General features: G+C 43.4%; 1 protein-coding gene across 1 annotated transcript in view; it reads left to right on the top strand.

The window, feature by feature from the left end:
* Nucleotides 1-26,570, top strand: part of LOC107108588 (chromosome unknown open reading frame, human C8orf34) — a 159,260-nt gene that overhangs the window by 12,412 nt on the left and 120,278 nt on the right. The window contains exons 2-3 of the mRNA XM_015409051.1: nucleotides 18,330-18,477; nucleotides 21,623-21,754. Coding sequence (XP_015264537.1) covers nucleotides 18,330-18,477; nucleotides 21,623-21,754 — 280 coding nt within the window. The remainder of the gene's footprint in view (nucleotides 1-18,329; nucleotides 18,478-21,622; nucleotides 21,755-26,570) is intronic.

Raw genomic sequence — 26,570 nt, 5'->3', positions numbered from 1 at the left:
CTTCCTGTACCAAACAGACCAAACCCTCCAAGTAGGGTTTTTGACTTCCCAGTCACCGAGTCAGCTCTAACCTGTCTGTCACCTTTTCTTCAAACTTGGCGTCACATCATCTCGGACGAGTGGGTGCTGTCCATCTTGACCCGAGGCTACCAAATCCAGTTCCACCAGAACCCCAATACTCCTGTCGTCGTCTCCATGCCCCCTTCCCCACCTCTCCTAGAGGAGGTGCCCGTCCTTTTGCAGAAGGGAGCCATCGAACATGTACCACCAGATCTCCACGGGACGGGGTTTTATTCCTGATACTTCACAGTCCCGAAGCCAGATGGAGGCATTCGACCCACATTAGATCTAAGGGAACTGAACCGTTTTGTGACCTACAACCGCTTCCGCATGGTGTCCCTACAACAGATCATGCCATTGCTTCGGATAAAGTCTGGATGGCCACCCTCGACCTCCAAGACGCGTACTTTCACCTTACCATCCACCCCTCCCACCGCCAATACCTACGCTTTGCGATTGGTCAACAGCATTACCAGTATACGGGCCTTCCATTTGGCCTGTCCAGCTCACCAAGAGTCTTCACAATGACTGTGATTGTGGTTGCAGCTTTCCTCCGTCTCCGGGGTGTCTCCATCTACCCATATATCAACGATTGGCTTCTGGTAGCGCCTTCCAAGAACGCCCTGGTCTCAAACATCACAAAGACTCTGGCACTATTGGAGAATCTGGGCCTACAAGTCAATCGACAAAAGTCTCAGTTGTGTCCAGTCCAGAGAATACAGTACATCGGCGCTATACTGGATTCCAAGACATGCATGGCTTACCTGCCCCACAACAGGGTGGCAGATATCATTTCCTTAGCCACCGTTGTTTGTACCCAACCCTCCGTCACTGCCTTCCAAATTCAGAGGCTGCTTGGCCTGATGGCTGCAACTACATCGGTTCTCGTCTTTGCCAGACTCAAAATGTATCCTTTATAGCTCCGGTTTATCTGCAACTACGACCTGTCGAAAAACGCACACACTGTCCTCCTATCCCCTCTTCCCAGTATACGGGACTCGTTACTTTGGTGGACTGTCCCTTCGAATATCTTCCAGGGAGCACCCTTCCACCCTCCATCACCCGAAGTCACCATAACGACGGATGCTTCCCTGACAGGATTGGGTGCGCACTGCATGGGCCTTTCTCTTGGAGACAAATGGGACGCGCAGATGAGGAAGCGACACATAAACTTCCTAGAACTCCTGGCTATACAGCACGCTGTCACCAGCTTCCTACCTTTAATCAAGGGAAAATGTGTCACAGTCCTCAAGGACAACACCACGGCGCTTTCTTATGTCAACAGACAGGGAGGCACTGTTTCCCCACGCCTCTGCAACCTTGCCATCCAGTTGTGGCAGCTTTGCATTGCCAACATTTTCCTCGTAGCCTGGACACATGAACATGCAGGCAGACCATCTAAGTCGAACAGGACTCAGCCTTCATGAGTGGGGGATGAACCCAACATACCTCCTCCCACTCTTCCACAAGTGGGGAGCTCCCCAAGTCGATGTCTTTGCCACCAGAAATAACAAAAAGTGTCCTCTGTTCTGCAGTCGAGGAGGCAGGGACCCACAATCTCTGGGAGACGGTCTCCTTTACCCTTGGTCCACGGGACTTCTTTACTTGTTCCCTCCCTTACCTCTGCTTCTGAGAGTGGTCTGCAAAATACTCAGAGACGCTGCGGACTGTATCTTAATAACCCCATGGTGGCCGAGACAACCATGGTTTTCAACAGTCCTCGAGTTATCAGAAGGGGTATACCATCAATTCCCTCCAACTCAGGACCTCCTCCTCCTCTCCGACTCCCTTCTCCTACATCACGACATACCACAATTGAAACTGACGGCATGGAGAATAACGTCATTGGCTTCTCCAGCTACGTAGCGAACGTTCTGTTGAATTCCAGGAAACCTACTACACGGAGGTCCTACAATTATAAATGCCAAAGGTTCTGTTCTTCCCTAGGGAATGACGCCCCTCGAGCCACCTCAGTGGGTCTCAAAAGAGTTTTCCAATTCCTCCTCTCCCTAGCTGACTCGGGACTTTCCCATTCATCGTTGAGAGTTTATTTGGCTGCTCTTTCGGCCTACCATGTTCCAGTTGATGGATACACTTTGTTTTCCCATCCAATTTCAAAACATTTTAAAAAAGGTTTATTGCATCTCTACCCTCCTGTCAAAACTCCAGTCGCTCCCTGGGACCTTCCTCTAGTTCTCCGCCAACTCACAAGGAAGCCCTTTGAGCCGCTTGCAACATGCGACCTCAAACTTCTAGCATGGAAAATGGCCCTTTTAATTGCTGTCACCTCGGCTAGACAAGTGGGAGAAATATTGGCTTTCTGGCATAATACACCTTACCTGTCCTTTCTGCCAGACGGAGTCCGCCTCGTACCGGATATCTCCTTCCTGCCGAAGGTGGTGTCAGAGTTCCACCTGTAGGCGGAGGTCTTCCTCCCTGATTTCTTCCCTAATCCGACATCAGCGGAGGACAAACTATTGCACACCTTGGACGTGAAGCGGGCTGTCCTGGTCTACCTCAATAGAACACACCCAACTAGATGAGACTCGCAACTGTTCATCTCTTATGTGTCAGCACGGCTGGGCACTCGCATCACGGCTCAGCGCCTGTCAAACTGGATTGTGGGTCTCATCCATCTATGTTACCTGATCGCCAAACAGCCATCCCTACTGAACAGCAGCTTGAAGGGAGTGGACAGGTGGAGGCTCCTGTTGCCTCAAACTCCAGGGCATCCAGGCCACTATAAACCGTGGTGGACAGCCAGAAGGGCAACAGTACAAGTGACCAGTCCTGAGGAGGGCTGGGGTTTCTCCACAACAACAACAGGAGGGGGATAGTAAATCCCATCCTGAGGCCCACAACCTCCAGAGACAGACAGGGTGTGTGTAGGGGATAGAGGAATGGCGTTTTAAATCCTGTTTATTTTTTGTGCTCAGGTTGTGTTGATGTGCATGTGTTTAAGTTCTGTGCCTAATATGTATATAATTCAAATAAACCTTTTTTGAGTTTAAGACCTCGTGTGCCTTGACCACTTAGTCCTCCCCGCTCGGCACATTACCAGAAGCAAAAGGGAGGCCAGGAAACCCAAACAGGCCCAAATCAGAGGGGTTGCCAACTCTCCAGGGGGTGCCCAAAGATTGTGGTACCAACTTTCTCATGTTGGGAAATCAGCCAGAAGGGTTTCCACTGTCCCTCTAAGAAGGTGGTGTCCATTCAGTGAGTGGTGACAGCGACAGAGGAAGGAAATAGCCCCACCAGGCAGGGTGGGCAGGCAAAAACAGGGGCTTGTGAGCCGCACGCAGAAAAACAGGTTGCTTACCTGTAACTGGTGATCTTCGAGTGGTCATCTGTGCATTCACACACCACCCGCCCTCCTTCCCCGTTGCTGTCAGCTTCTACATTTTCCATAGGGGTTGATTTGCGGCGGTTTGAAGGAACTGGCGGGATGTCCGCGCCCACCCCTCTGGGCATGCGCGGTGGGGTTCCTGCGCATGCCCGAGGGACTGGGCGCGAAAAACTGTTAAAAGAGCTTGCTACAGCACCGATCGATCCAGCGCGTGCGTACTAGATCCCATGGGTGTGAATGCACAGATGACCACTCGAAGATCACCAGTTACAGGTAAGCAACCTGTTTTTCTGCGTGCGGCTCACAAGCCCCTGTTTTTGCCTGCCCACCCTGCCTGGTGGGGCTATTTCCTTCCTCTGTCGCTGTCACCACTCACTGAATGGACACCACCTTCTTAGAGGGACAGTGGAAACCCTTCTGGCTGATTTCCCAACATGAGAAAGTTGGTACCACAATCTTTGGGCACCCCCTGGAGAGTTGGCAACCCCTCTGATTTGGGCCTGTTTGGGTTTCCTGGCCTCCCTTTTGCTTCTGGTAATGTGCCGAGCGGGGAGGACTAAGTGGTCAAGGCACACGAGGTCTTAAACTCAAAAAAGGTTTATTTGAATTATATACATATTAGGCACAGAACTTAAACACATGCACATCAACACAACCTGAGCACAAAAAATAAACAGGATTTAAAACGCCATTCCTCTATCCCCTACACACACCCTGTCTGTCTCTGGAGGTTGTGGGCCTCAGGATGGGATTTACTATCCCCCTCCTGTTGTTGTTGTGGAGAAACCCCAGCCCTCCTCAGGACTGGTCACTTGTACTGTTGCCCTTCTGGCTGTCCACCATGGTTTATAGTGGCCTGGATGCCCTGGAGTTTGAGGCAACAGGAGCCTCCACCTGTCCACTCCCTTCAAGCTGCTGTTCAGTAGGGTTGCCAAGTCCATCTTCCGTCCCCAGGAGGGACTTTGGGGGCGTTCCTGGAGGGGCGGGGCATCACCGACGTGATGACGTCACATTGGGGATCTCCGCCCCGCCCCCCCCGGGCGTCCAATCTCCAGAAATGCCAGTTTCCTGAACTTAAAGGAGCCGGCATTTCCCTTTTAAGTACACGGAGCCGGCGTTTCCCCTTTAAGAGCAAAGAGCCCGTGTTTCCCTTTTAAGTGCATGGAGCTGGCCTTTCCCTGCAAGCCTGATCTCTAGTGGAGATCGAGCTTGGGAGGAAACGCGGGTTCCATGAACTTAAAGGCAGCCACCCCTCTCTCTCAAGAGAGAAGGGACAGGGTGGCTGTGGGTGTTGGGGGTGGGTAGAACCCCCCCAAAACGGGGGACCCCTGGCAAACCGGGGTTGGTTTTTTTTGGCAACTTTACTGTCCAAGCTGAGCCAAAGGCCAGACTAGGCTGTGACTGAACTCCCCTCTCAGGAGCCAAAGCCTTTATCTGCCTGGCTCTGCCCCTGGGGTGTGTCCATATTTCCCCCGCTCTTTTCCCTAAAGCTTCTGGGAACTGTAGGCAGGGAGGTATGGCAGCTCCATAGTTTCCTATGGAGTACCTCCCCCCTCCTAAGGACTACCAGGCTGGCATCAATTTTAAAATATACTGCTGCCTCTGCCTGGCAGCCATTTCGTTACAAGGACCATCAGCAGGCATTAATTCCATCAAGTTCTGGCCCTGGAGACAGCCCCCAGAATTCCGATAAAATTGAGAGCATGCCCTGTCTCGGTGTGCACTCTGAGAGTGCCTATACTTGAGTACATACCCAAAGTCTCCCCTTTGGGCCTCCTTCTCCATAGCGTGGAACGCTGGACATTTGCGCTATATTCTTCGTGGACTTCTGCACATCTGTATAGGTAATATGACCCCCTGTAACTGCTCCTAAACATCGCTGTTATCACCTCTTTATTTCCTAGTTCTTGATTGCATGCTGTTATCCGAACCGGTCCAAAAACGATTCCGGCAGCCCAAGTCTGAGTTATCTACCACAGTGGGCGGGGCGTGAGTTCTTGCCCAATGTGTACAGAGGTCAGATTGGCCCATGAAACGCTCGCTATTTCAGGAAGTCAGACAACACACTAGGTTTATGAATAAATGTTGCCTTTTTACTAAAGCAGTTTCTTCAGACATACAAAAACAGATACATACAAGATTGCTCAAGATCCTTAGTTACAATAGAATATAGAAACAATTAAAGCATGGAAAATAACAAAAGCATCAAATAGGGGAATAACACAGCAGGATATCGCTCATACTTATCTGTGGTTCCAGCTGAGAAGGAAATCTCCTCGTAGCAGAAAAGGGGCAGCTTAAGGGTCAGTAAGCAAACTCTAGAAGCACGCAAGCTGGACCAGCCAAGCCACGTGTGGGTTCTCTGGTCCAGATTCCAGAGAACACAGTTAGAGTCACCTGCAGTACTTAAGTTGCAGGGGGGGAGAAAGGGCCGGAGCAAGGGAAAGGGGGCAAGGCAAGGGAGCAATGCAAGTGAGAGAGAACAATGGCTGCGTTTCTCTTTTTAAGACCTATGTTTCGGGGCAGGCCTTACCTATCATAAAACCTGAAGTACGTCCTCTACTCTATCGCTATAGGTCCACTAAGGGGTGACGTCCTAATGAAGGGCAGTGGGCAATATGAGGATATTCTATCCCTACATCAAAGCGGGGGCCATGTGGTGGGATGTGAACCTCCGTTTCCTTGGCAACCTTTGGAGTAGAGATGAGCCTGGTCCTCAAAGCCATAAACAGTATTGTCTTTTGATCCCAAACCAGATAGCAGGAAGGGAGTTGGTGCTTTCCCACAATCCATCAATGGTGGTAACGTCTGTTGCTTCTCCAAATGTCTCTTTGTGCATGCCGGTGGTGACCTTCTCTGGTCAGGAGCACAGTGGAAGATTCCAGGGAAAGCGTGTGCGCTGTGGCTGGCATCTCAGCAATGCCCATTGTGGACAGCTTGAGGTGCAAGGCCAGTCATTCAAACGCATAGCAGCAATGAGCCCTGGGTCCCAACAGCACAGATACATAGACATTTGATCAATACTTCATGAGCACAATACAGACAAAATGCAAATACAAACACACATGGTAACAATGCTTACTTTATTTTTGATTGCTTTAGTGTGATTGTAATCAGGGAAATTCTTTAATAAAAACCATTTGATTTGCTCTTCAAATCTGGAGTCTTCCTACTGAACTGGACCTTGGTATATATAGGTGTGAGGTCCCTGCTACCCCTCTGTCTCATACCTAATTTCCCCCAACAATGAGGCAGGCCATTGGTGGTAACAACTGTGTGTGGCTGGCTTCTTATTTTTTGGATTGTTTCCCTTCACTATCATTGACTTTGGCTGCTACTATCCTAAAATAATTATTAATAATAAAATTATTGGGAGAAATGCAAAACTCTACTTCCTACAGGATTCAACATGTTTTTGAGACATAAGTGTCAATTGGAATCCTTCCCTCTTGGTCCAGGTTCACTTGGAAACAAAGGTATTTGCAATTGGTACTATGGAGAATGACTAAAACCATCTGTGAAGGTGCTTGTAGGGAGAACTACTAGCAATTAAGCGATTACTAATTTGGCTCAGTCATCCATAATCACAATGGCTTCTTTGGGGATAGATTCAACATAGGCCAGACCATTTTCAAATACATGGTGACTTGAAGGTATGTCCACATGTTTTCAGTGTAGCATGAATATGTATTTACAGTTACATATCTTAAACATGAGCTGCGGTGGCTCAAGTGGCTAAGACGCTGAACTGCAGGCTGTGGAAGGTCGGTAGTTCAGCAGTTTGAGACCCGAGTGTGCCGCATGACGGAGTGAGCTCCCATCTCTAGTTCCAGCTCCTGCCAACCTAGCAGTTCGAAAGCAAGAAATTGCAAGTAGATAAATAGGTATCACTTCAGTGGGAAGGTAACAGCGTTCCGTGCACCTTGGTGTTTAGTCATGCCGGCCACATGACCATGGAAATGTCTTTGGACAGAGCTGGCTCTTCGGCTTTGAAACGGAGATGAGCACCGCAACCCTAGAGTCAGATTTGACTGGCTTTCGATCAAGGGAACCTTTACCTTTACTATCTTAAACATGTATGTTTGTGCTTGTCTTGAGAACCTGGCCCTATTGGGGTTCCACATCTATTTGTGTATGCTGCTAGAATAAGCATTTATGTATTAATATCAGTGTACACATAGCAGACATGCTTGCCATATGACGCATAGGGCTCAATAATATTCTGAGGATACCCCCCCCCCCAATCCATACACCACAGTTTCTTCTCCAGTAACATTATATAAAAAGTGGACATAGTGCCAGTTTCCCCATTCTCTGTCAGTCCAATATACTTACATCTATTCAGCCCTTTAAAAACCCAGTAGTCCAACAACAAGAGTATTCTGCATTTCATGCTGGTCAGGGTAACATTATTGCATATTTTCCTCCAGGGAAATACAAAATGATAAGGAGGCAAACATCACGTTTTGAACTCAGCAAAAAATGAAAGCTATTGTGTGAGTTCACCCTTAGTGTTTTTAGAAGAAGAAGAGTTGGTTTTTATACCCTGCTTTTCACTACCTGAAGGAGTCTCAGAGCTGCTTACAATTGCCTTGCCTTCCTCTCTCCACAACAGACAACCTGTGAGGTAGGTGTGAGAGCTCTGAGAGAACTGTGACTGACCCAAGGTCCCCCAGGTGACTTTATGTTGGAGGAGTGGGAAATCCAACCCGGTTCTTACATCGCTCTGCTTCACTTTTCAAACAAGGTGTAAGGGGACTTGGTGGTGAAAGGGGCTGCCATTGCGGATAATTCTAATATGACTGTACCGTCAGTCATTAAGACGGTATCATTTGCTGTTATGGGATGTAATGCATCTAATGCACAAAATACATGCCTCAGTTGCAGTGATTTTAAGGGATAGTATTTTGCAGATGCTAGATATCTATCTAAATAGTTAATGTGATGAATTTGTGTCTATAATTACTATCTATCTTATACTGAAAGAAGAATCAATATTCCTTGCCTTTGGGAATGGGGGAGTTATGATTGAGAAACAGTTTAACAATTTATGTGAAATAATCTTTCCTGATTGCTAAATCAATAGCCTTGCCAAAAGATTCTCTGCACACATAGTTTTGCCAAATGTAGATTCTGCTATTATGAGGTAATATCTTACTTTCTTCTGAAGATAAACTTCACTGTCACTCTAAAGCTACAGGCTTTGGCTTTTGGGTAATAGTCTAAGATTAGAGCTGTTCCTTATGGTAATGCAGACCATGTATTCCAGTCATGCTCTAAGTAAAGAACTCACATAAAATAGCTTATTATGGCAGTATCATCCTTGCCATGTTTATTGAGAAATAAGTCCAACTGATTTAACTGGGATTTATTGCCAAATAAGTATGCATGAGTTCATAGGACTGCAGTCTAATTAATGTTGACTTGTGAGTAAAAACTACTGGATTAATTTGGGCTGAGTCTTAAGTAAATGTTTATAGGATTGCATAATAAATTTTATCAGTAACCATAAATCAACTGATATAGTAATTTGATTGGGCATGGTTATAATTATTAGTTTGCCTTGACAACGTATCAGGATGTTTAGCTTGGGCTGGTTAACAAAGGCACCTTGTTTCTGTGTAATTTATACGAAGTTATTAACATTTGTATTGATGAATATTCTTTATCATTTAATTTCCTGCATATAATGGTAGCACGCTTGTGTATTAGTCTAATCTAAAGAAACACTTTGCTCTCACAGGAGAAAACTCCACACAGCAGGCGCTCTCCTTGCTGTTTCTGCGGCAGCAGTGCCAGTTGCCAAAGAAACCTGGTGTTTCTCATTTCAGATTTCTTTTCTTTTTAAATTTTTTTGAATGAGGCTGGGACTGAAAGTTAGACTTCTAGGGCTTTGTATATGATGGATGTGATGTCTCTGAAGTGTACTTAGAATCAAGATGAATTTAGTGGTTTCATTGGAAACAGTTGCCTATTTAGCAGCTGTAGAAAAAAGTCAGGCCATTTACCGTATCTTTTGCCAGCTACAGGATCTGAATTGCTATGCAAGCGAATAAACGTTTAGGATTGACCATATTGACGGTTGTATGTTGGAACTCCTGGAGCTTGTTTGTATTTCAGGCAGGCAAGCCAGGGACACTACCAATTTAGCTCAGATCTTCGTGTTCTGTGTAGTTCTGTGATCTTTCAAACATTTGTTTTGTCTTTTACAAAATGTAGCTGATAGAGCCGCAATTCAAAGGGGGAAACTTTCCAAACTGCTTTTACCCTGCTGGAATAGTGAGGGGTTTTTTTTGGTGGGGAAATAATCCCTGGATGAAAAGGTATGAAGCAGATCTTCTTTCCCTGCATCCGTTAATAAGATTGTGGTGTTAATTGTTTGTTAAAGTACACATGGAAATAATTTCATATTTCTTTCTGCATTTTTAGCTGTTGTCTTAATGTTTCCCCTTATCCAATCTGGGTCCAGAAACTGAAGACAGGAAATAGAAATCTTCCATGAGGTATTTGCTATAGAAAGGTAAATGGCAGGGAAGGTTTTGAAACTTCCTCGGTGTACTCCTATTGTTCTAATAATTGTTTGCCCTTTCTATATTTTATTGGGGCAGACCAGGTCTGATCTAACATATCTGCTCATTCTGCTGCCATCTCATGTTGTTTGAGCCTCACAGTATTCTGGAATGTGAACAATTTACAGCTGCATTTGGGCACACTTTGAAAGAGGATTGTGGTGCAGTAAAGCAATATTTTGAAAATTGGCTGATATTTTATTGCAGTTCCTCACTTTCAATAGACCTAGTAGTATTGTGTTGGATGACTGTTGCTGGATCCCATAGCAGCTGTACTGTCAGGGTCCCACAGTTGTTTGACATCTACAAGAGATCAGTGGAACAGATTGTCTGGGGATTTGGACTGAGGTTCCACCAACATGCATATGACAGCCAGTTCTATTTCTGCTTAAGAGTTGAGTCAGCTGGCTTGGTAGAAGTCCTGAAAACATGCATGGAGAATGTAATGGAATGGATGAGGGCCAGGAAACTGAAGCTCAGAAAAATCAAAGATATTTATCATTTCAGAGACTGATCAAGGACTGAGGAATCTGCCCGTCCAGGATGGGGTTGCCTTTCTCCTGAAGGAGAAGGTTTATATCTTGGGAGTGCTACTAGGGCCTGGCCTATTATCGGAGTTCTTCTCTGTGGCACGTAACTTTGGCTGCTATGGCAGCTGTGGCGATTACTCAGAAAGCATTATCAGGCCAGATCCAGGTTGGTTTGGTTTACTGTCATGTGCTTTATGTGAGGCTGTTTTTGGAAACTGTCCAGGAAGTTCACTTGGTCCCAAATGTAGTGGCTAGTGTGGACTGGATATAGTGATCATATCAGTATTATGCTGAAAGATCAGCATAGGCTGCCCATCTGTTTCTAGGCATGTGTAAAACTACCGTTCCATAAATTACTTGAAACTATCAGTCCATAACTATTTGAAAAAATGCTTCATCTTATACTGCCAAGCCTGCTACTTAAGATCCTGTTTCCCATAGTCTGCACTCTGTGCTCGCATCTGCAGAGGTGAAGCACTGGTGACCTGTGACAGCTTTTTCAGTGGTGGCACCTTGCATTTGGGAAGTCCCCCTCCTTGGGACTTGCCTCTGATGCCTGTGTTGGTATCCTTTAAAACATTTCTGTAAGCAGCAGACTGACCGGGCCTTGATAACGAGGGAGCGGAGCGGGGCCAGCAGGAGAAGGAAATGCATTTAACAGAGGAAAGAGAACAGCTGGGGGCCAAGCTGATGGGGCGAGAAGTGAGGTGTGTGGGAAGAAACAGGAAGAGTGACGGCCAAGAAAGGAGAGGACAAAACCAGCCTTTGAAGGAGAGACACCTGCAGCATTTGGGGAGGGACAGAGAATCCAAACAGCCAATGCCAGAAACACCAGGGAAGAGCTTCTTTCCAACGTCCAAGGAAAGACGCAGCTGGGAGGGGTGAGGTCTGCCAAAGAAAGCTGATGGGGACGCCGAGTCGATGGGAGTGTAAAAGCCCAAGAAGAGCCGCTCTGCAGGCTTCCCAGGATGCAGGTCAGACTTGAGGGGAGACGAACTGCCCAAGGCTGCAGGGTTCACTCAGGTGAAACAGGGACAAGGCTGGTCTTTGTAAAGGGGTCAGATGAGGGAGCACTGGAGACAGTAAATAAAACAGAGACATGTGGCTTGTGATGACCCTCGTTGCTGGACGCTGTAGTGACTTCCCACAGCTCCTCCAGGGCTGAAGCCACTACGGTCTTACTATTGTCTTTTAACCCAAGTCCTTAACTGAAGGGCTTCAACTTTTTATCTGTTTTTTATGGTGTGGTTCTAGCCTGAGCACTGGTTTACTAATATAATATTTAAATGCTGAATGTTTTGTGCTGTTTTTATGTCCGTGATTTGTTTACTGTTAATTCTTATGGTCTAGTGTATTGTTGGGTTTTTTTTATGATTGTGTTTGCTTTGTCAGCTGCCTTAAGCAGGCTTCTGGAGAGGTATCTGTTAGATTGCGCTAACGAAGACTCGGACAGTGATTCAGCAAGTGATTTCAGCTTTATTGGAAGTAGCGAACAAACACTTAAACGCATGTAGAAAAACCAGAACAAACAACATTGAAGCTAGGCTCCTATTTAAACATACCGGGCTAATATAGCCCCTCCCATTATATACAATAACAACCAATTAGATTGCAGGGATAATGACAAATCAGCGTTCTTCCCGCTCGGGGAACAGTTCAGATGTGATTGGCCGCTGTTTTGAAGCGACCAATAGTTTCTCAGTACTACTGAATCCTCTGCTGGCTTGAAGCTTAACATGGGTGTTCAATGAGGTGATTCATTGTTCTGTCAGTACATAACAGTATCCATTTTAAAGATAATATAACGAACAGGAACCGGCTTTGGGAACCTGGGTTAAGGTTGCTGTCTAGAGAACTGGCTTCATTTGCTGTTCAATGATGAACAGGAATGCAACTAAGGTACATTTTGCCTGCTTCTTCCTCAAGAGCACTATAACCCCTCCTCTCTAACCAGATAGAGCAAGCACAACTTATTTGGCCCCATAGCAAGTAGAAATGCAAAGCTGGCAAGGAGCTGAGCTGAGGATGCATCTTCCTTTGTCATTGTGGGTCAACACTCTACTTTTACAGTGCATTTCCATTTCTTTCTCCCAAGCTCCTATTCTGTCAGCTAGGGTCCTAAATTTTTAAAAATGATACTTTGATTTCTGTTGTAGTCATGAAAATGGAAATCAATGGAACAATTAAAGAAAGAAGAAGTCTGCAGTATTCACTTGAATTGTTATTAGTCTTCTTACTATAGAATTAATGAGGTTTTATTTCTAACATCAGATTCGGTTGTGAAACAATTTACCTTTTAAGACTGTTTTCATTCAGCTCTTTAGTTGAGAGCATCTGAGATCATTCTTTTGCAAAACATGTGTGTATGTGTATACACACATACATTATGGTGTTGATAGTTGCTTTCATGGGTGTACTGAAAGGATCATTTTACTGTTTCATTTTTGTAAGTAAGATGATCGAGCAAAAACTTGGACAGATTTTTCATGTTCTCCGACAGGAAGCTCCATAAGTGCTTTAGAAGCCCTTAGGTAAATAATCCAGGCAGCATTTCTGGTCTCTAGTCATATATATTTGACAATATTTATTTACTTAAAATATTTGTACCCCACCTTTCAAAAATGTCTCATAAAGCAATAAAGTTAAAGCATCTATCAATGATACAACAGTAATCTAACAGCAAATTAAAACTCTAAAAATTATCAAATTCAATAAAACTACCAGTTTTGCAAGCCCTTCTAAAGGTCAAAAGAGAACTGGGTTGCTGCATAGCTTCCAGAAGGTCATACTATCGTTGTGGTGTGGAACAGAAAAGGCCAGATTTCCTACAGAGACCAACTGAATCAGTAAAAAATGTTGTGTTGATCTTAGTGGCCTCAAGCTGAGAAAGGAGCACATTCTCCCAGTGTTTGCTCCAAATCCCTTCAGTTAGGGATTGAGAGTTTTATGTCTGCAGCAGTCCTTGAAGTTTCATAGTGTCCATTTCCCCTAAAACACTTCTGCACTGTCATTTTTGTCACTTGTTTGTCCTTATTGCTTCAGGTTTCCCCCCCCCCCCGTGTGTTTTGCTCTCTCTGAGGGAGCAAACCACATGTGGAAAAGGGGGGGGGAAAGCAATAGGGACAAATGAGTGACAAAAATGACAGTGCAGAAGTGGCCATTATTGATTTGAGAGAGCAAAGGCTTTGTTTTTTATGAAACAAGTTAAAGTTGAGTCCTTGAGATACGTGTAGACTGGGGCATACTTATGGGTCAGATATCAAATTCATCAGATACATCATTTCCCAGGTAGACACATTTGTGCCCTTCTATTAAATAAATAATAAAGTCCCCAGGTTTCAGAAATAATGATATCAGAAATATTGAGATTTAGGTCTAGCTAAGACCTTTGGGCCAAGTTTGAACTTTTGATCAACTATAGTGGTCTCCAGAAACCATATGCTTAGCTGTAATGAGATAGAAACCATATTTGTAGACCTCTCTGTTGTCCTAGTTTATAAAAACAGGCAATAAGTATTTCTGATAGACGTTAGATGGCACAATTTCAGGTCTGTCAGATTCTCATCTGTATGTATGTACCATCATGTTGCAACCAATTTATGGCAAGTCCAGCAAAGGATTTCAAGGCAAATGAGAAGCAGAGGTGGAGAGTGGTTTGCTGTTGCCTTCCTCTTCAGAGTCTTCCTTGGTGATCCCTCATCCAGGTATTGACATGGTTTCCCTTCTGAGATCTGAGCTTCTGTCCCCATCCCCCGATTCTCATAGGCACACTTAAAGAGGCTGACAAAAGAAGATTATCTTGCAGATTAGGGGGGAGGGGGAGATATTGTTGACAAGGATAGCATGTCTTAAAAGTATATATATTTTACAGTGCAATTCTGTTTAGTTACTCCGGTATTTGATTGATTTCATCTATTAATCTGTCCTATTTTTCTAGAACAAATAGTTTATCATGGTTTGGAATATGGTATTTTTAGGGATAAGTGAATGTGGGGGAATGGTTAATAGTTAACCTATAAAGCAGGTTTATATGTTAACAACTGTAGGAGTGGTTGTGCATGCCCTCCTCTGAGGCCTGGTCTACTCATGGAGCAAAACAAAGTGTAGCACTCTGAAATAGAATTATGTTGTAGTAGAATGGATGAGACTAGTGATGTAAAGTTTTGAATCCATGGGGGGGAAACTTTTTTCTATTTTTGGAAAAAAACAGACATTTGTGGCAAAACTGAAATATATGCCGTACTTTTTTTTTTTTAATCACATCTGAACAATGTCAAATCTATGACTTTTAACATGGTTGTAGAACACACAGTCTGTGGTTGCATATGGCCCTTGGAACCATGTTCCCCTCCCCATTTCTTGCTGCACCTCAAAGCAAGGAGATGGTGAGAGGGTTTTTTTTTTGGGGGGGATGCAGACTTGCAGGTTGTTGCAGGTGTCCAGCATTCTGCCTCTCCCCCCCCCATGAAATTTCTGTCTTTTCCTTAGGCCCTGTTCATACGAGCCCATTTGGGCCGGGAGCGGGACGGAACGGGGGCGGAGCAAACGGCCGCGATCCCACCTCAACATCTGGGGAGCGTGCCGTCTCCGTCCCTTATCCGGCCCAAATGGCGATACCCTGCTGCAAAAACGAACCACCTATCTAGGTGGTTGCAACCGTCTGGAGCGCCCCAAGCCGGCCGTGGGATCGGCGGCGCGTCCTTGCGCCGCTGCATCCCGGCCCCCGGCCGTACTGCGCATGCTTGGGCATGCGCAGTTCGGCAGCCTCCCCCTCCCATCGGGCTCGTCCTCCCCGGCGTCTGCTCTTGCCGGGAGAAGAGGCGCCGCGGCCAGGGGATCCGTGGGATCCCGCCACAGCGTCTCAACGTTGGAGCGGCTCTATTTAGCCGCGCTTTGCCTCGTGGTTTCCCTGCCGTGTGGCAGGGACCTTAGTTATGCAAACTCAACCCCCTGGGATGCAATTCAGAAAATTTCCCCATTGCAAGACGCTGAGATGCAACAGAAGAATTTGCCACATGGTATGGTTTGGTGCAGAGTGCATATCTCAGCTACAAAAACAGCTGAGAGTTGATGTTGACTCCCCCAAAGAGTTAAGTGGCTTGCCCATAATAGAGCTGGGTGATATCATGGGGAAACTTGCTTTGCTTGAGTGAAGACTGATTATGGCCCTCATAACTGTTTGAATTGTGCATCTCAGGTTTATAATTTAGTCCACATTGATATACTTTTTAGCATATTTATGGAATTTAAAATTCCTTCATTTTCTACATGCAGAGTTGTGAATATATTCAGTACTAGAGAGAGTAAGAGAGAACTGCAGCCTGTTGTGCCCTCTGCCACATTTGCACATGTATCTTAGTTTTTGCAATCTGAGAAATAGAAAAAATAACAGTTGAAAATAGAAATGATGTTGTGAAGAAAACAAGTATGTTATTTGGAGAGAAATAATGTTGATACTGTTTCCTGGAGAAATTAGTTAAATAACAAAACAATAACCTCACAGATCGGAAATCTTTATCATGGTATCAAGTATGCAAACTGGGGGGGGGGGACTGTGATAGCTCTGAGGCCGCCTATTGACAGTTGCTGAGCAAGATGGAGCATTACTTAATTAACAATGGTCTGCTGCACACACTTAAATATAGCTAATTAGAGCTTTCTTGTCATTTGACTTATACTTAATAGGCTACAAAGACAATTGTATTTGTGTTTAATCAAGGACAATCACAGTCAGATTAGATTATGGATTTGCATGAACAGTTGATGGAATGTCCAATGCAAATCTTACGGTAAAACATAAAGAAGTTGCTTTTTAGAGTTTGATTATAGGATCTCACTTTAAAAATTTTTTGTTCTGTGATGAACTATGAGCTCCTCTGGGCTCCATCATTCTTAGTGATGGCAACATCCAAAGATACTTTGCATGAACGAAATGAGTATCTCAGATCCGTCTTTCGTATTACCTGACCTTCTCAAATGCAATACTTGTTAAGGTAGACAGTTCACACATTCAGTTTGAATCCTAGAGTGCTGTGCAATTAAGTGATGAGAAATGCACCCATGAGTCAGCCTTGAGAAACAGGTGGTATATTAAATGAACGAAATGTTCAAGGAACCACAAGAATGGCCAGTAGTGACCAAAACCATAGCCAGAAAAAGCAGAAGCAGGGATTAGAGCCATGTCTCACTATGCTGGGTGGGAGAGGCAGATTCCGTTCTTCCCTCGAGTTCTTTAGGATGCACTGGAAATCATGGGAGAGACACTCAAAAGAAGCAAGAATTTCGCTTGCTCTTTCCAAGTCTCCAGAATGTTGAGTGAACTGAAAGATCCACCTCCTGTCCCATGCAAATGCCAGAGAAGTCAGGTATGGACAGAATTAGTAGCAACCACGGATAATGGCTGGTTCCCAGTGCCAGCCAAGGCGATACAGAATATTGTATTAATATGTTTTTATATAGCTAATATATAAAGGTGTTTTATAAAAGTTAAGCAGGGTGATTAGTGTCCTTTGGAGTAATTACTTAGTTCTTGTGACTAATTTAGGAGATTGTAGTTTAGTTGTTTTCATACACTTGAATGTTGATATTGAAAGAGAATACTTATCATTGAAATATCTATAAATAGTTGTATAATGTGAGCTGCATTTTATATTAGAAATGCAATCTTCTGTTACATATGATTTATGTACTTCCATTAGTGTACCTTTGCACAGTCTGGGTTTCTTGCTGAAAGAGCTTAAGAGTTAAAGTTTAAATTGGGACAGAGTTGAAAACAGCAGAAGCAGGGAACAACTGAGAATACACGACACTCACACTCTTTTTAAGACTAGTAAGGACTGGTTTTATTTTCAACCTGCAGAACAAAATAAAAAACTTGAGTGGAATAGTAATTAGTTGCCAGTTAACCTAGAGATCAACACAGCAACCACACTGTTTTTATTTGCTCCTTTCAGCACAGTGGAGATGAGATGGCAAAGATTAATGAATACCCTCATGTTGCCATTTATCTTGTGCACATACGCACCTGGCATCTAGAGCCCACAAAATCCAGAGTGCCTCTCCCAGTTACCAAGATTCATTTTGCTGTATATTAAACTGTCTTATAAATTATCTTCTGCCCTACCAGCTGGGCTTTTGAATCCAATGCGGCAGTTTCCATTTGGACAAAGTTGTCTGTTTAGCCTATTGGCCATAGTCCAAAGCTCTGTTGTGTGAGACGCACAAAGAACTCTGCAATTCAACGTCAGGGGTCCAGAGTCATTGTGGCAAATTTAAACGAACAGGCCATCACAGTGCAATTACATGGATTATGTACCTTGTGGTAATATTTTGCTTAACAGAAAGGGTAAATGTACCTTCAAACATATTCAAATGCTAGTGCAACCAAATTCCACAGTATATATATTGCTTAAGTAGAAGTAGTAGTACTATGTGCAGGTGCTTGTCAGCAATGTGGTTTGGTTTTAATATTTTAATTGTAAATCTGCACAGTGTGCAGATCAGTTTGTTTGGAATCCGCCCATTGCCCACTATGTGGGGAGGGTGGGATATAAATGTAATAAAATAAACAAATACAATAAAATAAACACCTATTGCCTTCTACAGGGATGAGATGTGAAGGCCTGGGGGAAATGTGGAAAGCACTCCTGTTGTTTTTCCCCCAAGGGCAATTCCCCCATTTTTTTAACAAAAAAATGGAAACTTTGGGGAGGGAGGGGAGATTTTTCCCATGGCTTCAAGATTTCCAGGAACTTTACATCTCTAGTTGAGACAAAAAGTGCTGTAGAGTAATTGTTAACTTTTCTTTAATTCAATCTTTTGAAGGAATTGATGACCAAACTGATAACAGAGACACCTGACCATCCGATACCATTTCTTATTGACCATCTCCAATCCAAACATGGGAGTCATAGCCAGCTTCAGAGGACATTGTCTGGATCTGCTGCCCTTTGGGCAGAAAGTGAAACTTCAGGTGAGCAAAATGATAATTGTGTGTGTGTTTAGTGCGGTCAAGTCACTTCCGACTTACAGCAACCCTATGAATCAACGTTCTTCAAAACGTCCTATCATTAGCAGCCATTATCAGGTCTGATAAATGATAATTACCTATTAGGAAATTCTAAAATGATTGTTTACTATCACTTTTATTCTTTTTCATATCTGTATTTCATCTCTCCTCTAGGCAATTCAGGCTTTGTTTATGTGGGATTATTAAACCGTTTGATGTAAGTTTGATTGTGTGAGCTGCCTACCCAGGTCACCATTATACTTTGTGATTGGGTATCTAGGTCTCCTTTATAGCTAGCATTCTCCCTACCTAGCATTCTTTCTTCCCTTTATATCATGCTGTGTTTCTTTCCTTTTATTATTCATTTAGTACTATTTTTTTATATATTGTGTATTTTTAGTAGAGACACATGGCATACAAGGTGAGATATGCACATGTATCTACATGGGTGCTGATAGGTAACCCCACCCCTACAAACTCTGTGGCCCTAGTTAGGGGAAAATTGTGTGACTAACACCACTTGTAAGCCGCTCTGAGACCCCCTGAGAAAGAGGGTTCGAGCGGGATATAAAGTCTAAAGTTAAATAAATAAATAAATAAAATATCCCATTCTTTCTTTTAACAATACACCGTATAAATATGAGAGTTTTTAAACTGGTAAATAGCTATAGAAGCTTTTGATTCATATCAGGGCTGTGAGTGATATATTTATATTTATCTGTTTATTTAAAACTTTTAATGGCTAAATGTCCACTCTTTGGCAGTTATGAGGGGAAGGTTCATACATTTACCTTATTTAGAATGAATCTGCCCCTGTTCCTTAGGCAAGTTCCACACAATTGCCCCATATCCTCTGGAGTGTTCTTTGTATGCTAACCTCAAGAGGCATTGTATTGTATTTCCCAGTTCATTCTGCGCCCTCTCTCTAAGCTTACCCCCTGGTATACCCAGGGGTGGCCGCTTATGAAACAGGAGCTCAGACGGTTAGAGAGACGGTGGCGCCAAGCTCGCGACGAGGCTACAAGAGCATCTTAAAGGACGTTTATGAGATCCTACAAGATGGCAGTCAAGGCTGCGAAGAGAGACTTCTACGCAGCTAGGGTTGCGTCCCCTAGCTCACGCCCGGCCCAATTATTTAGAACGATTCGGTCATTGACAGCTCTGCCACAGGGCAGACAAAATAGTAGGGAATTGGACATTGGCTGTGAGGCTTTTGCGAGCTATTTTGCTGATAAAGTCTTGATGGTCCACCGCGACCTCCCCGCCACAGTTAATATAGTAAGTGAACTTGAGGCCCCTTGCACGGCTTTGCGGGGTTTAGAGGGCTTTGACCGGCTCAGCCTGGAGGAAGTTGATAGCTTGCTTGTATTTGTGTGCCCAACCACTTCCAGCCTTGATCTGTGCCCCTCTTGGCTCATTAAAGCGGGCCACGAGGGGTTTCGAGGTGCCTTGAGGGAGATTATCAACAAGTCCCTCTTGGAGGGGTGGTTCCCCGAGGCACTCAAGGAAGCGATGGTCCACCCACTCCTGAAAAAGCCAACTTCGGACCCGGCTGAATTGGCCAGCTATCGGCCGGTGTCCAATTTGCCCTATTTGGGCAAACTGATTGAGAGGGCGGTGGCGACTCAGTTACAGAGCTTCCTAGATGACGCTTCCGTCCTTGACCCATTCCAGTCCGGCTTTCGCCCGGGGCTTGGGACGGAGACAGTGCTGGTTGCCCTTACTGACTACTGTTAACAGTAGGAAGCAATCAGGCCTGGGTGAGTTATGGAAGTCATGTAGTAGTAAGTTGCTGGTGGTTGCTGCCAGACCTGGTCCCAATGAATCCTCCCTCAAAAGCCAAAACAGCCCTGGAAAGGCTCCCCTGCTTTTTACTAACAGAAACCATGGATTGCAAGCTGGCAATACTGTTGTGGTAGCCAGCAATGGCCAGTAAATGCATTTGATTCTTAAAGCTACAGGCACTGCTTGTTTAGTTTCTTAGATCTCAGATGTTTCTGCAAACCTGATTTTTTCTCTCTCAGGTTTGTAGAAAGATCTGTCTTGTCTCTTTATGCCTCTTCTACAAGAATGCCCTCATGAAATAGTATGTTTTGCAAAACAATAGAAGGAAGATTGTTTTGCAAAACAGTAGAAGGAAGCCTCAGGCAGATTGTTCCACAGTATAGAAATCACCACAGAGAAGGTGTGTGAAAGGGCAGTTGCTCATTTTTTTCTGTTTGCTGGGTGGTGAGTTGGCAGTCCTTAAGGTATGGTGGTCCCAAACTGTATAGAGCCTATAGAAACAGGTAGGAAGCCAATGAAGATGAACCAAGTCTGGATGTCCCTATAAGCCAATCCAGTCAGCATCCTGGCTGCAGCATTCTGTACCAATTGTAGCTTCTGGACACTCCTCTAGGGCAACTCCACATGGAATGCGTTGTACTAGTCTAATCAAGATGTTACCCAGGCATGCACTACAATGGCTAGTTCTTTTTTGTCCAGGAAAAGTTGCATCTGGCTAACCAGTCAAAGCTGGTGAAAGTCACTCCTGGCCAGTGCCTTCACCTGCTTATCCAACAGGAGCCCTGGATCCAGGAGCATCCCTAGGGTCCTTTATGGGGAGTGCTACTCCATCATGATGAGAAGATACCTCTCTTCATGGTGAATCCTACCACACATCAGTAGAACCTCCATTCAGTTGGGATTAAGTGTCAGTTCATCAGCCCTCATCCATTCCAAAACTGCCACCGGGCACAGATTAAGGTTTGCCTGGGAACTGAAGTCCATTTGCAATAATCTGATTGCAGCCCTGTACAGTAAAGTTAGAAATTAAAGCACAGTGTATATTGTTTAAAACGTTTCTCTCTTGTGATGTTGTGCCTATTTTATCATAATGTATGGCTTGGTTACAGAGAAAGAACAAGATCCTTTGGTTCAGCAATAGGCACAATGTAATTCTTTCTGTAAATGGGAAAAAATAAAAACACCAGTTTTCATGGTTACTTAACATGAATAGAAATGTATTTTTCTGTAGTGCTTACTTTGCCTGTGAATATTGTTATCAAGGTATGTTATGCATGTCAGTATCAAAAGACAACTGTTCAAATACAGTATTTTCCCCCAACAGAAAACAAGGGAACAAGAAGGGATTTCAGAAGTTATGATAAACCCTGGCAGACAAATGCAAAGAAGCCTAAAAAATCCAAGAGTGATCTTGCTGTATCGAACATTTCTCCTCCCTCACCAGAGTCCAAATCATGTAAGGAAGTAATAGCATATTTAATAGTGAATGAATTCTTTAAAGCTGGTTGTTTGTGGATCTTAAGAGCTGAAATAGGAGCACAGTAGAATTTGTTTTTAAATTTAAATGAGTAAATCAGATAATCTTGGTTCAATGTTGAGGGCTATGAACGTTACATATAGTTTCGTATGTGTAGACTTTATTCAAAATGTTTATACTAGTGTGTCATATTCTTTTTTTTTGTTCACTATATCTTAATTTTCCTTCATACTGGTTTCTGTGATAGAAATGATGTATAATTTAACAAATGCACATGGTGAAAAAACTGAGCACAATAAATAACTAAGAAATTCAGAATTCTGGTTCAGTTTTAAAATAAGAAGTGTAAAGCTAATATTACTGTACATCTGCTAGATTAATTTAACTGTATGTCAACGTTCTAGCACAGGATTTACTGTCTGTGTAATGTTGGTAAAGGACTGTTTCTGGGCTTTTGAAAGTATTTGAAAAGGGAATCCTTGCTTAGGGGTATGCCCTTCAAAAAATGTTGTGTTAATTTTGGATTGGGGTTTTGAGGAGAGAATGAGTTTCATTATCCTGAAGTTTACGAACTTGCCTGCGGAGACTAATGGACCCAGTTGGGTTCCAGAATGCTCTGCGGGATCCGATGCCCCCCCCCGGCGATTCATTAGATTTCCTGATAGAGAATTCCTGTCTCTCTGAAGCTGTTGGTGAAAGTGCTCCCCGACATCCTCTTTGCTCCCGACCTAAATTATCCCCCTGGTATACTATGAAACTCAAGGGGATGAAACGAGAACTTAGACCACTAGAGCGAGTTTGGCAGCATACTCACGACGAGACTGCAAGAACATCTTATAGGACATTTATGAAATCCTATGAGGTGGCAGTGAAGGCTGCAAAAAATATTTTTATACACCCTCCATTGCATCCGCTAGCACTTGCTCAACATAATTGTTTAGGGTAATTAGATCTTTAACTTCTCTCGCCATTGTTGCTGCTACTTCAGGGGTAGTGTGGCCTGGCAGTGAGGGAATGAGGCTAGAGCTGGGCTCCCCAATAACAATCTGTAAGGTGGTCAGAGTTGGAGTCCTCCAGTCTCATTGCTTGGTGTCCTATGCCTGAGCAGCCTGCCATAGCCACCTTTCTCTCTCCATCGGCTCCTGGAGCAGATTGCCTGGGCCTCTATGACTTGGGAGACATGGTGATGAGTGATAGAGGCAGCAGGATGGTTGGGGTGGTGGATCCCCAGCACGAGGTCCAGGGAAGCTGTCTCAGTTGTCCCATGGCTAAGACTGCCCCTAGTAGCACAGACACTAAAACCTTATAATACTGTCTGTATTAGTGATCAGCCCCATGGTTTATTTGTGCCTTGATATACAATTGGTTTGTGCCATCAGGAGGTGACTAGTCAGTTTCCGCCTCTTCTTATGGTCCTGTTTAGGGCATCTGGGAGGGTGGGACACTTGCTTTGGTTATAATAATGGAGAGCACAGTGTTGTTTCATAGCAATACTAGGTTTTAATTGAATCTCACTTCATGACCTTTTTCTTTTTAGAAGTTTCCAGAAAAATGCTAACTGGAGAATTTTCTGATGCATTACATAGAGTGTCATCTGATTTGTCATTATCATTTGACTTATACTTAGTAAACAAATTTTTAAAAACATCCCAAGTTAATTTTGGGTTGTAAGGGCAACATATTCTTGAACTTAAATACTTGATCAGGTAAACAATAAATCAGGTGGGATTCACATGTTATATTCAGACAAATTCAAAGCTCTGTGTTGAAATTGTTTGTACTGGAATGATACTGCTAAAAAATTAAAGACAGTATACTATGTACTTCCCTTATACAGTTTCCACAACATGTTTTCAAATGTTCACTCTTGATCCACTGTTAGCATATTCTTGCCTACAGTATTTAAATTTATGATTTTCCTTCCTAAGTGACATTGGTATAATGTTGCCACTCCATAGTTTTTTGGGGTTGTTTTTTTTTACTGCTGAGGCATTCCTATTATTACTTTAGAGCAACAAAAAACATGAAAAAGATCACATTTTGGTTTTGCTGTCACTTGCAATCTGATATGAAATTTTTTAACTTTGTTTTTTATTTTACCTGACCATTCCATAAGGTGAATTCATAATTTGATTTTTAAGTGTTTAAGCTGTTTTGAGCCAAGACGAAAGGCAGGATATAAATATTTTAATAAATACAAAACTAATTTGACTTATTTTATGTATTTGTGGATTCCCTCCCCCATTTACAATCAATACAATGTGCACGTACACTGCCACACAATTCCTAGGGATATCATCCGAAACATATTAATTACAAATTTAAAACTGCCAGTCTTATGAAATATTGCACCATTCATTGTTATTAATTTTATGAAATAATGAATCACTAGAAACTGAAAATTTTCATAAGATAAGTAAAGCATGGCCCAGAACTCTGTTTATTAATGGAGAATATAAAACTGTATGTGTGTGCAGAAATCAGACAGGGAGTCAACCAAGAAAACATATCTGAAGTAATGAAAACAGTAGTGGTATAAAGTGTGTGCGAGAGAGATGAAAGTTAAAATAACTTTATGCCGAAACCATAACAAATCTAGTATACACCATAGTCATATGATTTGAATAATGAGTATAATATATCTCTGGATTTAGAGATACTTGATTCAGGTAATATGATAGGGGATTTAAGAAGCCGATATGCTGACTTTAATAAATAGCAGAAAATAAAACAAGAGAAGGTCAAGAGCATTAGTAAGGAATTATCCTAAATCTTTCATGAGAAATTACTATGATTATTCAATGATAAATAATAACATTGGTATTACTCTTTATTGATTATAGTTTATTGTATGCATGTCAAACGTCTTGGGGGGGCATGTATTTCAAACTCTGGATTAAGTTTTCAGAAGCTGGGTTCTTTAGGTTAGAATAATAGAATCATATTATTTTGATGTGTTAGAGCTACAACTACGCCACCACTACTCCATCATTGCTATCTATGCACCATCGCACCATCAGCACCACTATCTGGTTCCTTCGGGGTGCGAGGTGACCTGGCAGGAGAAGGGATGACAGACTGTGGGAATGTTACCGTTGGGATTAAGATCTACCCCATCTTGTGACAAATGGAGCACTGATATTTTGTTATTGTATTTTATTGTTTTATTTCTATGTTTTTAAATTTGTTTTAATCTTGGCACTTTGTGCCTCTTGCTAGCCGCCCTGAGCCTTCGGGGTAGGGCGGGATATAAATTCAAAGATTAAAAAAAAATTTCTTGCTGCCCCACTAGGGTAAGTAAGAATGGCCAGATTAAATAGGAGGAGCCCATACTACTTCAGTATTAAGCTAGTTTCCTGGTGGTTGACACTAATGAGGAGATGAACTGTTTTACTGGATCCTTTCACAGGGTTCTTGGCTTCCCATGATAGTTTGGTGGCATGGGAGGAGAAAGACTGAGCAAGCTCCAAGCCACCTTAAACTAGCCACAAAATCAGGCGGTGGTATGGCCCCCAGAAGCTTGTGAGACTCCTGTTCATTATGATGGCCGAGTCCAGTTAATCAGACTTTTGAAAGCTATTCTTGCCATTTTATTACACTGCATAAGAATGCTGTAGGTTCTGTTTCCGATAAGGTTTTCCACATATACATGGCCCTTGTCTTTTGGTCTGTGAATAATTCAGTAATGGCAGCTTTTGTTCAGCTGTCAGCATTTCTTGCCATGGTACTATTAGCATTCTAAATATTCTCCTAGAAGCATATTGGTATCCCAGTTCACGTGCTTCAGGTTTTCTAGTAGCTTAATTAGTAACATTGACATTTATTTGTTCATTTTAATCCACATTCAGTTTAGTCACAGGTCACATGAATTCTGTGTGGGAGATCCATTTATATGGAATGGTGTACTGGAATAGATTCTGCAGGAGCCTTCACTTGCCACATTCAGGAAGGGATCTTAAGACTGTTTTCTTGCAGGATATTTGTTGCAAGGTAAATAATTTTTAGGCTGTGTAACATAAGAGCATAAGAGAAGCCAATGTTGGATCAGGCCAATGGCCCACCCAGTCCAACACTCTGTCACACAGTGGCCAAAAATACCAGGTGCCATCAGGAGGTCCATCAGTGGGGCCAGGACACTAGAAGCCCTCCCACTGTTGCCCCCCCCCCAGCACCAAGAAGACAGAGCATCATTTGCCCCAGACTGAGAGTTCCTATCTGTACCTTGTGGCTAATAGTCTCTGATGGATCTCTGCTCCATATGTTTATCTAATTCCCTCTTGAAGCTGTCCATCCTTGTAGCTGTCACCACCTCCTGTGGCAGTGAATTCCATGTGTTAATCACTCTTTGGGTGAAGAAGTACTTCCTTTTATCCATTCTAACCTGACTGCTCAGCAATTTCATTGAGTGCCCATGAGTTCTTGTATTGTGAGAAAGGGAGAAAAGTACTTCTTTCTCTGCCTGCTCTATCCCATGCATAATCTTATAGACCTCCATCATGTCACCCCGCAGCCGTCGTTTCTCCAAGCTAAAGAGCCCCAAGCGATTTAACCTTTCTTCACAGGAAAAGTGTTACAACCATTTTGTCATTCTAGTTGCCCTTTTCTGCACTTTTTCCAATGCTATAATATCCTTTTTGAAGTGTGGTGACCAGAACTGTACAAATGAGGTTGCACCATTGATTTATACAGGGGCATTATGATATTGGCTGATCTGTTTTTAATCCTAATAATCCCCAGCATAGCGTTGGCCTTTTTTATTGTGGTTGCACACTTGTCTCAACATTTTCATTGAGTT

Source organism: Gekko japonicus, unplaced genomic scaffold (assembly GCF_001447785.1).
Source record: "Gekko japonicus isolate JY-2015 unplaced genomic scaffold, Gekko_japonicus_V1.1 scaffold88, whole genome shotgun sequence".
Classification (NCBI taxonomy): Eukaryota; Metazoa; Chordata; class Lepidosauria; order Squamata; family Gekkonidae; genus Gekko; species Gekko japonicus.
The sequence above is the reverse complement of the archived record's forward strand: the minus strand, read 5'-3'. Positions and strand labels throughout refer to the sequence as shown.